The following is a 14,693-nucleotide window of genomic DNA, read 5'->3' as shown; positions in this document are numbered from 1 at the left end:
ATAACATTTTGAACAGAAATTTGGAAGATCCGAACAAATTAGGGGTGAGTTTATCACGGCATATTGTATGGACATTATTTAGTTTGACTATACATAATTCATACTAGTAGTGCATGTTGGAAAAATTAACTAATTAATTAAAAATATTTTATCCACTACGGTTTTCTCAATTTTTTAAGTTTTATGTGAGTTAAAACATACATATAATAACTTGTAAAATGCTTAAAAATATGTTTCGTTTTTGTAATCATAAGTAAATTATGAATATACCAATAGTAGGTAGTTACTATAATAGTCACATTCTTAATATAGATAGGATAGTGATGACACAAAAAAGTCAAAATGTTAGGTTGATGCTATACATTATCATGCATGACAGAAACATAATATACAGAAGAAAAATAGAAAGAATCACAGTTATGAAAATGTTTTGTTTTATATATATATGTATATTTTTCTAAAAAAAATTTGTTCGCCGTCGTGCAAATTAAGAATTACGTAGCCAGCTAGTGATTAGATTTGTTTGTTGGGATTGCTTTTCTGAATATGTTATTTAAGTTGGGCAAAAAAATTAAGTAATGCCTCAAGTTCCACTACGAAAATTCTTTGAATAATGGAGGTAGTACTCTAAATTAAAGGGTCATCAGATATCATCGGAACTTGTTAAAGTTTGTCAGAACTAACTCAAAGCCTGATCTCTTTCAAGAACAGGGATTGAAGGTTTGTGTAGAATCAAACCACACAAGATTATATCACTTGTTGAAACCTTATGCTATGTAGACTGATATTCACCACAGATTTGGGTCGAACCAGCTATTATCAATGAGGTGCACGTTTCATATTTGCGCTTTCGAGCTTATAATACAAATTTTTTGGCATCTTTTAATGTGCAAGTGTAACTGTTGCAAGTCAGAGTAATTAAACAATGCACCTGTTACGAAGATGGAATGAAGATGACAAGACTGTTATAATAGCTAGTTATACAGGATAGCGGTTAAAGTAGCCAAGTGCAGTGGCGAAGCCACATTCATTCAATTATATCATAATGAAAATTTCTCTCTAACTCTTGTTCTTTCTCTTCTCCCAATCTTCATTCTCGAGGAGGCTACCTACCTCGAATTAGCCGATCCCCATCATTTGTCAAATGTTAGGGAGGAATTTCGAGATTGACAATCTCCTATAGAACAAGAGCATGAACAGAGAAGAATGGGAGGGAAAGAAGACTCGAGAGGAAGAAGTTTTTGTTATTAATCTCGATAAATGTTTACATTCCTCGTTCTTTAGTGTTTATACAATCGCCAACTGATTCATTAATCATTATACTTCAACTTTCTATTCCACTAGCTTCTATGGAACTTCGAATATTAATTGATTTATTTTTATTCTTCCATGGTATCAACATTCGAGCTAGGCAGGAATAAGATTCACTTTAAGACCTCAAAATTCCCATTGCTCAAATAACTCATAGTAATTTTACATCCACTTAAAAAGTGAGTTGAATTAGTTTGTAGCAGAGGCCCATGCGTTACTGTCTACGTAGGTTTTGTGTATGTTCCATCTGGAATAATGCATTTCTAAACTCTTAGATGATATAAATCTCCCGTATTTAATTTTATAGAAACTTACACCATATTGGAAATCTAAAGCCCAAACGTTAAAATTTGCACATTACGAGGAGAATTACTCCGAATAAAACATAAGTAAAACCAGGTTTGCTAGATGATCAGCGAGGTCTACGATGGACCGGACAGTTTCCAGTCGCAATACCCTGCACAAAGAATCCAAACATGGAGAATATGGCTAAGTCTACCATTCTTTAGTTTTTTGAGTTTTTCATTTTATTTGAAATGAGTAACTAATTATTGAAGAATAAGACTTAAAGTAAAGGAAGAGGACAAGGCTTAGAAAAGAAACAGGGGAAGCAAAGACGTGCGCACTTCTAATGCGATCTGTATAAGGGCTAGGCCGATGATTTTTGGCGTTGCATTTACTTCACTTACCCAAATCTTTTATTATCCATCCATAGAACCCTAATTGCACCAATCTCCAGTTGAAATTTAGAATTACACGCTAAAAAAAGAATGCAAAAGAATTCACCATCTCTCCATTCGCAATTTTTCTCTTCTTTAAGACAAGCGGAGAAAAGACTCAAACTTGAAGACAGTGCGCAACAATCCTCCACCCTTTCGCCGCCGCCGATTCTTCATTTGGAACACCATGAAAACACGGAACAAACAGATTCTCTAGGTACACCCATTTACCTCAACTACAAACATCCGGCCCCCACCACCGATGCGAACATCTCAACCCTCCAAGAAAGTGAAGTCCCCCGCGAGTTTCTTACAGATTCCACTGATTTCCCACCAATTCATCGCAGCCCGCCCGAGGAAAATCATGTAAGTGCGGAAACCACCGTTGATCATGATGAAAGAAGTAATCTTGGTGATGACATTGAGGTGTTGATGCAGCTTTTGCAGCTGTCGGATTCTGTGGAGCAGGTAGAGAGAGTCCACCTGATTAATGTGGGTTGTGATGATGGGTTTTATAGGAAGATCGCCGGGTTGAAGGGCCCTAAGAGTCTGAAAGAATTAGAGAGGCTGGAGGGGTGGATTAAGCATTTCTTGAACAGTGAGGAGAGAGAGCCATTTGTATTGGCCCATTTGCTATTGGCTAAAGCTGCTTTATGGCATTCAGATGATAACTGTGATGGATTTGCAGGTCTTGAATTCCCCTCTACCGTTGATGAGTTCTTGGAGAAAGATCCACCCTTAGATTAGGCTTATCATTGGATCATAATTCATATACAGAATTTACGGGAGCATGATTTCTTGCTCATGTTTTTGTTATTCTTCACTGTTTATTGTTCCGGTGCAAAGCTAATGCTTAGTTTTGATGTATTGGTTGATGTGATGCTACGCAAAGAGAAACTCTTCCCTTTGAGCCAGAATTCCAACAAAATACACCGATCCATTTGCAGCGATCATCGGTCTTTTCATTGTGTAGTTTTGCGATTATCTTTTGTTGGGGCTTTGGGTATTCGGGACTAAGAAGGCGATTGATTATCTCATAGGCATTGCATAAATTTCTGAGTTCATACAGCTATCCTTTTTGCCATTTGTATGGGAAATTCTACTGACATAACAAAAGTTCCCAAGGAACGGGTATGGAATTGGAAAACTTCATTGATCAACCCACTCTTTTCCTGTCCTAAATCTTATTTATCAAACACGTTCTCAAAAATCCTCTTGTTTTCTGATTTACAAGAGCTCCTTCAAAATAATAAATATGAGAGTTTAAAACAATGGGTCACACGACTCACACCCATAAACAAGAGTCGCATAAGAGACTATTAGTTGACCAACTCCTTCACCAATACACCAATATAGAACCAAATTCATTAGTTTCCTGGAATAACACAATCTTTAGGTGATAACACCATCTAAAGGATTATTCACTCTCTTGAATCAAAGAAATGCCAAACGAATGACACTATATGATAAACTAAATACATCTTTCTACTAGGCTATTAGATAAATTCTTTTGGTATTTGAACTCTATAAATTTCCATAGCATTTTCCCACATCCAACAATAATTTTCCACCATTCTCCAACTGTATGTGATCACACAATTATTATTTATGGCCAATTCAGTTATTTTCCTTCCCCTTCTTGGTTCGTCTCTTATCATCTTGCTCTTTGTATCAGGTATGTTTATGATATTTCTTCTCAATATTCATTCAAGAAGTTTGATGGTCAAAATAAATTGAGGTTCCCACTGAGGCTATTGAAAAGTTTTTTGTGAATCAGGTGGAATTCTGAAGCCTGCAATGGGTGCATCTGAACAGGTAAGAACATAAAGAGATTGAAAAAATATTAAGACAGCGTATCAATTCTTCCGAGCATCATCGAGAGATATGTTTCTTCCATTCATTTCAGGGAACTTGGTGCATTCCAAGGCCCTCGACCTCAGAACAGACGTTAGTGGATAACATAAACTTTGTGTGCACTGTAGTGGACTGCAGTTTGATCCAAGAGGGAGGCGCTTGTTTTTATCCTAGCAATCTTCTGAATCATGCCTCAGTTGCCATGAATCTTTACTACCAGAAACAGGGAAGGCATTCTTGGAATTGTGATTTCAGGAAATCAGGTGTCATTGTTGTCACTGACCCTAGTAAGTATCCTACCGCTACTTTTACAAATGGACAAAAACATAAACACGCTCGATTACCTCGATTTTTCATGGATTTTGCAGGCTACGGGAAATGCAAATTCGAGTTTTCCTATTAAGGGTGACTGCTGCAATTGAGCATTCTGAATAATTATGCGTTCGTTAACCAGAGACTGAAGATTTCCATTTCTGTTATTTTCCTTGGTCTACCAAATTAATTAAATCTCGTTGAGCTGTTCAATGGTACAAGGATGGTTTTTCGTATGATATTTTATATTTTCTGCTTTAGTTAGTTTACAAAATTACCATTTCGTTGTCTACAAACTACATACACTTCATCTGCCAGCCGTTGGAACATTAAAAAAAAAATCATGATTTCACATATAATGGAGATCAACACCTTTGGTTACAGAGAGTCGATCAAGATGCAAGAAAATAGTTGAGAATGATGAGCATTAAACCCTGCTTACAAGACAAGGAATAATTTCAATAACAAGTAGTAAAACCTGGCGATTCGGAACTAGAACTAATAAAATAACTGATTATCAGCTTCAAGAGTGGCAGTAAAGGAATGACTTACACGAAACAAATTACGGGCCACAACCTGGGGCAATGAAATGTTTTTTGCAGCTGATTTGGTAGGTGAATCAGCTCTGAGCATGGGTTTTCGAATTCCCAGTTTCCAGATTATGCACTTGTGCCTTAAGGGACTTAAGGTATCGAACAGCCTCATCAAGGACGGTCACAGTACTCATCCGTTTGGCTTCAGGAACCATTCTTCTTAATACCTTCACCATCGTCCTCATTCTCTCACGCTTTTTGTGATTGAAGCGAATCAAAGAAGATGTCCTAAAAACTGACCTTTTTCTGGGGGGTGACTCATAATTAGAGCACGAATCTGGAGAGTCGCGTTCATATACAGCATTTGTTCGTGCTGTGCTCACCTCATCATCATCACATTCTTCGTTTTCTACATCTTCCATGTTCAAAAGTGCATCAATATCATCTGAATCATCTTTCAGAAGAGAGAAAAACTTTCCCTCATAGTTTGCATCCTTCCTATTATCTTCGTTTTTCAAGATCGATGCACCATCAGCAAGACCAAAATCGAAGAATTTGGAACGTATTTCGGGATGGAAAATTATCTGGCTTCTGGCATTAGATTTATCAAAGATAACAAAATTTCTAGGGCAGGCTTCAGAGGGTTGGATATCAACACCATGGAAGGGCCTGAGAGGTTCAATACCCGAGGGCACAGGCATTATTCTACTGTTAAATGCAGGGGCCATATGAGCATTTTGCACAAAATAGCCCACTTGACCAGCCAGATGGAAGTATGGCTGATCACTATGCATGAGTTATGACTTCCAAACAATTCCAATGTCAAAGTAAGTGGCAGCTTCAAGGAGGCAACATTTGGGTTTGGTAACTCATGAGCATGAAATTTCTCTTACACGACCAGAACTCGAGGCAGTGAATTAATGTCCTAATGCTCGTACCGAACCTAGATTACGTGACTGGTTTAAGCAACTGACGGAAATACTCAGCCTGTATGCAACAACATCCAAGTGTGCTTGAGAATTTGAACATAGAGCGGAAATGCCACAAATCATGCATTGTGGGCATGCATAGTGATGAAATACGAAGCACTGACCTGACGAACTTGCATCAATTGGTAAAAAGCAATGCCCCCAACGCTCATTCTAAGTTTTCCCAGTTCTTAAACTTTTGTATTTTTCTTTCTTGCAACAGCAGTGTGCATTCTAACTCTCCCAACCAAAACAAACTATAGGAATATAGAAGTCAGTCCAAATCTGGAAAATCTACAAACTTTAACTTGCAAAGATTACAAACTCAAGAAGGTCGTGACAATAAACAGGAGTCAAATTACGATCCTCAACGTGTCATTTGTCCGCTACAAGTCATACTACGTACCAGCGTAGAATACACACAAAATTCTAAATGTAGAGTCATTTCACCATTATTATGTGCAAGTGTTAACGTCTACCTATGATTTACTGAACATCCCTTGAGGCAGTTTCAAATATGGGATTGAACTCATCAGCATATAGCACTTGAAAAAAAAACCTGTGAATTATGTATTCTTGCCTAGCATATTATCCACACGCATCACTTTCAACGGGTTTAAATTGTTAATGTGGTGATGGAACGTCAGAAGTGATAAGATCTCAAGGGAGGAGAGCAGAGCAACTCACCGAATCAAATTAAAAATCACAGAATAACATGAAAGACGGCGACCAATTGTACGCACTTCCCATGATAGTTCGGAGATTCCCGAGGCATGTTCCCGTCTTTAGCAGAACTTATAAACTTGAAACAAAATCCTGTCATCAAAATGATAAAAAAAGATTCGAATGAACGTAGGAAGAAGGCATTAAAATTCGAATAAAACATCTGATCATACCCTTCTTAGATAGCACTTAAACAAGAAAACAAACAGGAAAAGAAAAGATATGATTAAAGAAAGAGGAAGACTGAGGCCGCAAATTCTGAAGATACCCAACAAGGAATCACAAACGCATCACAAGATCCAAAGCCACCAAATTTGAATCTCTCTATCTTAAGGAAGTCAGCATTTTTCCGTATTATTAATAGCTCGGTGTGGGTGCTATCTTTATAGGTCAAATGAGGGCCGTCGAATTGTGGGCGGATGGGTTTGGTGGCCGTAGGATCGGAGAGTGCGCGTGACTAGAAAAGGTGAGCCTTCACGAGGTTTGACAAAATGTGTACCTCTTATTGGAATTTGTTCGGAAAAACCTGTTTTGACATTTTATTCTGCTAAGTTCATTGATAATCTAAGGCAACCTATTTATTTATTTTTCTTAAAAAGAAGTGAAACTTTACCTTAATTCAAGATTTCGAATTTATTATATACGTGAACTAAAAAATTAAGACTGTGAACAAGTTGGATCAAATCAAATTTGTCAGAAAATTTTATAAACGATCACGTGAATTTCTCATATTTTTATAATAAGTTCGGAAATAGCCACCGGTGATCATACATCCAATTTTACCTTAGTTCATGTTTCTAATTTTCTAATCTACTTGATGGAAATTTTTTGCTGCAAGGTGGCCCGACAATGAGACTAGAAATATTTATTATTAAAATTGTTTTCGAAAATCTTTATGAAAAGGTCAAGGGCCCTCGCAATAAATGCTTCAAAAATGGTGGCTTCTGTTTTCAAGCAGTTACGGTTCTTTCCTGACGCGCATGCTTAAAAGCACGCTTTCTGTTGTGACAGCTGCATTTTTCTGGCGTCGTGCGAATAACAATTAATGTTGGCTCTTTGTTTTTTTTGCACTTCAAGATTTTTGTATCTCCACGGTCAACTTGGCCTACGAGTTTTGTTTAGAATGACTATGATAATCAATTGATGGAAAATTTACAGATTAATCGACCATCATGAAATAAGAATAAACAGAAATCTACACCATATGTATTTGATTCTTGTCACTGTATACGCAAGCCAATATATTTCTCAAATGTAAGTCCAGTCTAGCGGCTGCACCCCGAATGTTACATTCTCCGTTGAGCTTCGTCCTACTTTAATGATTTCGTCGTCTTTAGGCGGATCGTCCCCCCAAATTTCTTCTTACAAATCATTGTTTTATCATGTGATAACAGATCCGAGTATGATATCATATGGGGCTTGCTCTTGATATCTACATTCAAGAATCAAGAAACAAAATCTCAAACCAAGGAAACAAAATGGTCCATAAAATCCAGTCAATGCTATAAGCAAGCATTGGAACCTGATTCTGCAAGCTCGTTGCAGCAGTCCACCGCTGCTGCGGTTGGGAAGAAAATGAGCCATCGCTAATGAAAGCTATCGCCCTTGATTCTTCTTGTCTGTTGGTCAAAATTGGGGGTGGTAGTTCTCTCATCACATAAAGTACAAATGCAGATGGCACCGATGAACCTGGAAAAATATTCTAACCTTAAAATATGTAGCAACACTTCACATATCGTTATTCAATCCCTAAAAATAAAATGAAAGACCATTCTTCCAATAAACATAAAATGATTTTGACCGAATAAACACACACAACCTTAATCTCCACAATATTCAGAGAACATCATTGCCTTTAAAATGGTTAGAACGAGGACATGTAGCCATCTTGAACAGTAGATTAAATTAATATTCAAGTGAAAGAGTTGCATTATGATGACAAAGTTGCGAGAGTTACCCACGAAAAAGTACAGAACAAGTAAAAGGGATGTATAGGCACCGTCTATCTGTCTCACAGACCAGTGATAAAACAGCTGCAAGAATGAAACACCATTTGCCTCTGAAACCCTTTTTATCAGAAATATGAATTTAGGTGAACATGTAAGAGAATGGACGAGAAGAACATACGGGTATATTTGTTGCTAAAGCAACAACAGCACTTAACGTAAAGCATACAACAGATACAATGGCCAATCCAGCAACCTGTTATCTCGTAAAGGAAATCAATCACATTAATGGTAAGAGAAATCAATCATTTTAATGGTAAGAAAAAGGAAAAAAGAAACTACCATTCCACACATAATCAAACCAGTAACACGATTCCGTACAAAAAGGAATAAGAACTATAGATACACATCTAAAAAGAATCGATCCCATTGAATAGATTAAACATAGTTATGGCAAATAATGATACGCCTTAACTGATGCATCACTTTTTAAATGTCAGATGACTTACATAGGAAACATGTAATTTCAGAAACTTCTCTGGCTGCCACTTGTCTTATAAAATAATTATTTGAACGGAACCATGATAAACCACCAGAGTAAATCGAGTAACTACCTTCCACATCTCTGAGGATGCCCGCTCAGATCTCACTCTTCTCATTTTCAAGAACAAAATAAGACCTGAATATGAAATTTAATTGATGACAAGAAAATACATATCTATAGCAGGGAAAATAATACAAATCATGAGGTGAAATTACTCAGATCAAATAAATAATAGCAAAGATTGTTCACAAATTTTGGTCACCAACTTCTTGAATTACCTTTTTAAACTTACTTTATCGCTGAAGAGAAGGCAGTTTTTTACAAGACTTCATTTTATAGGTTCATGAGCATTTGAAAACACATAGCATGTAGAGATTTAAAAATTTAGGAGGGGTTGAAAAATACTATCACAAGTGATTGGGTCTGATCACAAATTTCTCAACTTACCTACTTTGGCGGAAAAATATGAGAACGATGATTCTGGTATGAGGTATTGTACTCATAACTCAATATAGTAATAAATAGACACAGCATACTTAAGCCATATCTACTTCACTTAGTAGTAGTTACAAAAACATAACTATAGTAAAATCTTAGAACGTGCTACTTATGTGCAAGACATTTTAGAAATTTTTTCCATTTCCCCTCCCCTCTTTGGTTTTTCGGTACAATGCTAGGCAAGTGCTGAAGGTATGCCCTAATGCATGTCCATGTCTACCATGTGTCAGACATGACACTTGTTCATTTTCAAGAGTCTAGAAGCAATATAACTGCCAAAATCGGCTGGATGGAAAGAAAAAAGACTTCCACCGAGAAGCCAACCATATAAATCAAGTCACAGTATCAGTAAGAAGGGTAATCTAGAAGTTTATCCCTTCGATATGCCTTACAGTTGACAGGTGGTCACATTTGATTTACATTAATAGTCTGTTCAACAAATTCAGTTGTGTGATGTGTCATTGACAACAGTTAATAGCAAAAGTCCCATGGTCAGGTTGTTATGAAATAAATGTATCTACAGTCAATAAATATTCAATGATATAAGATGGTTTCGCCTCATTTGTTGAACTCAGATAGTTTGTAAGCTATAGTGATATCTCTCTCGTTCGTCTTTATCAATACCCTAATGAATATGCATATTTGCTTTCTTTTGGTTTAAATCTTTTAGATACAAATCGACCCATAACTCCCCACTCCTAGTTCATACAATGGGATGTTGGGTTTAATTCCAGATATTAAAAGCATAGACAGGGAAAAAATTAATCCTAGCACCAAGAATGGGGGGAAAACAATCAAGTTGTGGGTGAGGCCGTAGGCACTCACCATAGCATGCCAAGGCTCCTCCGAGCAAAAGAACAGCTATGGCAATGAGATCTACATATACCTGCAATATAATTACAAACTTTCGGTTATTCGAGAGCCCTCTTGTATTATATATGGTAATAGGTCAAACATATTTGACACAAAAAACCAAAGGGCAATGCATACATGCCTGCGCCACAACTGCTGAATCAATTGTATTCTTTCCCATGCCAATCCAGATAAGCACAGAAGAGGCGGCCATTATTGCAAAAACCAAGAGAGTAACCTGTTGAAAGTTTGAGGTCAGACAAAGCAAAAGATGGCTGCAATATAGATTACAAGAATGTGTGCTCAAATTGCTTGTATACCAAAATCACAACTTTCTGTCGGCTTCCTACATGAATCAACCTAAAGGAGCAACAATTTCTACTACCATTTGCAGTAGGATCGGCTTTATTCCTTTTATCCAGAAGAACTTCTTGAGGGCTTTCTTCATCTTCATCATCATCATTTGACTGATGACAAAGGTCAACCCTGCAAATCCCCACAATTGATGTTTATCTTCCCATCGTGAAATATTATCATATCCATTCACATTAAACACATGTTGGTCTCTCACAACATCAAGGCAAGATTCATCAACGTACTATAAATAACAAAAGCACAATCCACTAGAGGGCAACAAAGTGTCAGAGAATCCATCTAAAGAATGAAATTGCAAATAAACAATTTCTTGTCCAAGAGGCTCTTAAACTAACTGAACTTGTTCTAATACTCTCTGTTATACGTAAAATGTTTGTTGATCTCTTTGAGAAATTTTGATGCAGGACAAAATAATAATAATATCAGAAGGTAATTGTTTATGAACAGATTTCTCACTGTGTAAATATAATAAACACTAGCTGTAATTTATTTTGAACAGATACCATTTTAGCATTCCCTAAAAGTATGTGTGGAAAGGTATCAGTTTTAGTTATGATAAATATAATGCTACTTTTTATCATTGTGCTGAGGGTTCACATCCGCATTGGAAATGCTAGATTGTGGAAATGCTAGATTATGGATATTGCAACCACAATTATATATTCCACTGAAATTGTGAGCACATGGAAATATTATGCACCATAATAATACTGCGACTGGACTCAAGACATAATTTATCAATCGAACATCAGCTTACCAGAATGACAAGAGTAGAAGAAATGCTGCAACAAATAGAATTTTGGGGAGAGCTGAAAAGGAAATTTGGAAGTAAACAACCCTTGTACAGTTATCATGTATCTAAACTTTATTGATCACCCAAGTAGAGAGTAATTTCTTACCCATGACAATGAAACCACAAGAATGTGACCAGCAACTCCAACCCTTACAAGCAGCAACAAGATTTAACACAAAATAAACAAAATAGCCTGCCAAGAAATGTCGAATACCACAACTCGTCATGATCCAGAAAGAGAAGCTGCTCAAATTAAGAGAAACTTCAAGACAGGGATAAATAATTTATCCAAGCTAGAAGGTAGGGTCATTGTTGGGATATTTTTACAATCAAAACCATCATTATTGTAAAATAGAAGTGCCCACAGCACCCTGACTACTAGGAGAATCTATAAGCGCTAGCATTCATTTTCCCCTCTTATTGCTATTCTACAAACAAACTGGCAAAGTCCCAAATATACCCTAGCATTAATTGTTTCAATATTTCTCGCCCAACCTACTACAGTTGAAGCAATAGATGAGAACCTTTTGAACAGAATTATTACAGATTTCTGCATACTAATTTAAATTTACTGTAGAAAACAAACCCTACATATCAATTGAGATGAGAAATGCACTCCATATATGTAAAAAATGAGATTGCAAGCATTCAGCTTTCATATACATAGAACATCAAAACTGCATCTACCAAAAGACATGGTAAAACGAAAATATAATCCCAAAGCTAATTTTTCTAACCCAAATTGCAGGATCCAATAATTAGATGAAAGACCTGCAATCAAAAATACATTCTAATCAGCCGACATCTAAAAATAAAAATAAAGAGACAATTATGAAGCCATAGTATAGATTATAGACATCTAAACCACAAAACTAAAACTAATATTTTTGAGCCTAAATTTTCCTTTTGAATCAAGTACCAGAGCAAAATGGGTACTGATGCGCAAGACAAACATTATTCTCGTCATTGGTAGGAAGACATGGAGACATCGACTGCTTAGTTAACAGGAGGCTAATGCACTGATAATATCGCTAATGCACTGATAATATCGGATGCTTAACGAACAAGGTTTCACTGTAGTCCATCTTATCCAGTAACAAGAGAAAATTAAAGAACAATGTTTGCTTTTTAATGAAATTTTCGTGGTCAAGTCATGTTTGCATTATATAGTGAAAGAGATAGATGACAAGATAAAGAGTCATGTAAATCATATTATTACTCACTTTTTGGCGGGTGCAGCCAGCCACTGAATTCCTTGAATGAATCCTCATCAACTGGTAAAATGTTAGAGGAAAGACAAGTGAGAAATAAGGATATGCTAAAGAGTATATAAGATCAGAATAAATGAAACAGGCATAAAAAAAAATTGGTTGATTATAAACTCGTTTTTATTCTTAAATCATGTTTGGCATCACCTGCAAAATTTAAGAGATATAAAGCCCTATCTAAAAGAGAAGTCATTGCTACACACTGAGGTATTTTGCCAGACATCATGCCACAAATTACATGTGTAACAGGCATTTTGACAGCTATTACTAACTTCCTGAGATATTTGGAAGCTATAAAGTAATTGAGTGAAATATTCAGCAGAAAACACCCACCAAATTTCCTAGATACGAATGGCATCATACAGAACAACCTGCAGCACACAACTAATAATACTCTTCTTTTTTGAATTCCAACCATGTCATAACATTAGCATGAAAATGGCTTCTGATGCTTCCTTAGACAAGTCTTTAATGTTTGATTGAAATACTGTTAAAATTTAAGGGCAGAATTCAGCAAATCGATTAACAGCTTTGCTCTTTCTTAACTAAAAAACCGTTAGTGAAGAAGATGTAGACAGTAGACACCATTCACATGGAAAAACTTACATGGTAAGAATCCCATGATAAAAAGCAAGAATTGAAATCACCCGGTCAATTTAACATATTAAGTTGGCTGAAACTTGGATTTTCAGAGTTCCCACACGTTAAATTCTAAGAAATTTTCATGTGAGATCTGGGGCCTGCACTGCTAGACTCACAAACCATTCCACCGCAGTCTTTGGATGGAAACTCACCTCTCCCAATTTCCACATGGTTCTGAAAACCTTTCACTTTCATGTCATTCATTCAAACAAACACGCGTTTCTTATTTATTTGTATCGCACATTACTCCTCAGGAAAACCCAATGCAAGAAGCAAAATTTAGGACAATGCGTAATACACATCTATCCTGGTCCAAGATTTGAAAGAATTCAGATGCCAGATTTTCAAGAACACCACATCACGCACTGTAGCAACAAAATCATCATCACATACATAAAGTAAAGAAAAACAAGAATTATTGGAACTAGAACACAACCCAATAATTAAAACCAAAAAATACCTGACAAAAGGCAAGAATTGCAATCACACAATCAACAGAAGCCAGACCCACGTTGACTCCCACCACAGCCTTCGGATAGCAACCTCCATCTCTCAATTCCAACATCTTCTTTCTCACGATTCTCTCTATTTTCCACTCACACTCCACAGCATCGTGTGTGTTTGTCTGTATCTCCCAGATACACTTCAAGAAAGTCCAAACGCAAGGGACGAGATTTTGCAAACTGTGTGTGACTGACTATATGGATTTATCCTCGTTGAAAACCGAGGTATTAATGACAGAATGGTGCTACTGCAGGTATCGAAAGGGATACCCTTTCTCTTTATATATGGAATTTCAATGGCGCCTCAACAGAGTACAGATCTATGTGGGTATTCCTCCTTCACACCCTACAATACCTATATATCTGTCTTGTATCTATACATTGTACGTCTCTTCTTTGATGAAAATATGTCTTGGCATATGTGGTACAGATGTGATAATACTAAGTATTGTCATTTTTTTAATATTTGAGATTGACCCAGAAAGTAAGTCACATCGTAAATTTGACACGGTCGTTTACTCCTATGATCCCAGCTTTTTCGAGAAATTATTCATGTTTTTTGAACGGACAATACATGGTCGGGTTTATGTTTCTCAAAGCATTCTTTGAACTATTCATAACTTGTTTGTCTATTAAAAGAATCAGAAAATTGAACAAGTAATGTATGCCCTACTAACACGTGGATGTATATATACATACATACACATATAAAAATGTTATATACTAGCTGATCGTGGAAATGACTTTTTCAGTTTAAAATTAGATTTGTTCAATTTTAAAATTGAAATACAAAATATATGAGATATAGTGAAAAGTCGTTTGAGGATTTTTTAGACTCTGGATAGATGAATG

General features: G+C 36.3%; 3 protein-coding genes across 18 annotated transcripts; 1 reads left to right on the top strand and 2 right to left on the bottom strand.

Annotated features, from left to right (window-relative positions):
• The first annotated feature begins 1,635 nt into the window (after nt 1–1,635).
• LOC140981239 (glucan endo-1,3-beta-D-glucosidase-like) lies at nt 1,636–4,991 on the top strand. 7 transcript variants are annotated; one of them, XM_073447579.1, is made up of 4 exons: nt 1,636–3,705; nt 3,808–3,845; nt 3,937–4,171; nt 4,253–4,991. In XM_073447579.1, the coding sequence occupies exons 1-4, from the start codon at nt 3,639–3,641 to the stop codon at nt 4,285–4,287; spliced, it is 375 nt and encodes a 124-aa protein (XP_073303680.1). In that variant the 5' UTR covers nt 1,636–3,638; the 3' UTR covers nt 4,288–4,991. The 7 variants fall into 7 exon arrangements, 1 of the variants encoding a protein (XP_073303680.1); XR_012176058.1 differs by having other exon boundaries at nt 1,651–2,396; nt 2,469–3,845; XR_012176056.1 differs by having other exon boundaries at nt 1,662–3,161; nt 3,706–3,845.
• On the bottom strand, nt 4,690–6,932 carry LOC140981238 (transcription factor bHLH144-like). 10 transcript variants are annotated; one of them, XM_073447577.1, is made up of 4 exons: nt 6,594–6,932; nt 6,385–6,513; nt 5,823–5,954; nt 4,690–5,716 (listed from the first exon to the last, which is right to left on the bottom strand). In XM_073447577.1, exon 4 carries the CDS (start codon nt 5,521–5,523, stop codon nt 4,816–4,818), a length of 708 nt encoding a protein of 235 aa, XP_073303678.1. In that variant the 5' UTR covers nt 5,524–5,716; nt 5,823–5,954; nt 6,385–6,513; nt 6,594–6,932; the 3' UTR covers nt 4,690–4,815. The 10 variants fall into 10 exon arrangements, with proteins under 10 accessions (XP_073303678.1, XP_073303676.1, XP_073303679.1 ...); XM_073447575.1 differs by having other exon boundaries at nt 6,671–6,932; XM_073447578.1 differs by having other exon boundaries at nt 5,823–5,998; nt 6,385–6,932.
• A 524-nt stretch (nt 6,933–7,456) lies between these two features.
• LOC140981237 (tobamovirus multiplication protein 1) lies at nt 7,457–14,329 on the bottom strand. Its single transcript, XM_073447567.1, has 13 exons — nt 13,799–14,329; nt 12,652–12,702; nt 12,166–12,199; nt 11,535–11,621; nt 11,393–11,444; nt 10,581–10,746; nt 10,403–10,498; nt 10,234–10,294; nt 8,981–9,045; nt 8,548–8,622; nt 8,378–8,453; nt 7,943–8,109; nt 7,457–7,852 (listed from the first exon to the last, which is right to left on the bottom strand). Exons 1-13 carry the CDS (start codon nt 13,901–13,903, stop codon nt 7,829–7,831), a joined length of 1,059 nt encoding a protein of 352 aa, XP_073303668.1. The 5' UTR covers nt 13,904–14,329; the 3' UTR covers nt 7,457–7,828.
• Between the last annotated feature and the right edge of the window lie 364 nt (nt 14,330–14,693).

Source organism: Primulina huaijiensis, chromosome 7 (genome assembly GCF_012295235.1).
Source record: "Primulina huaijiensis isolate GDHJ02 chromosome 7, ASM1229523v2, whole genome shotgun sequence".
In the NCBI taxonomy this organism is placed as follows: Eukaryota; Viridiplantae; Streptophyta; class Magnoliopsida; order Lamiales; family Gesneriaceae; genus Primulina; species Primulina huaijiensis.
This window is presented reverse-complemented; position numbering and strand designations above follow the sequence as displayed.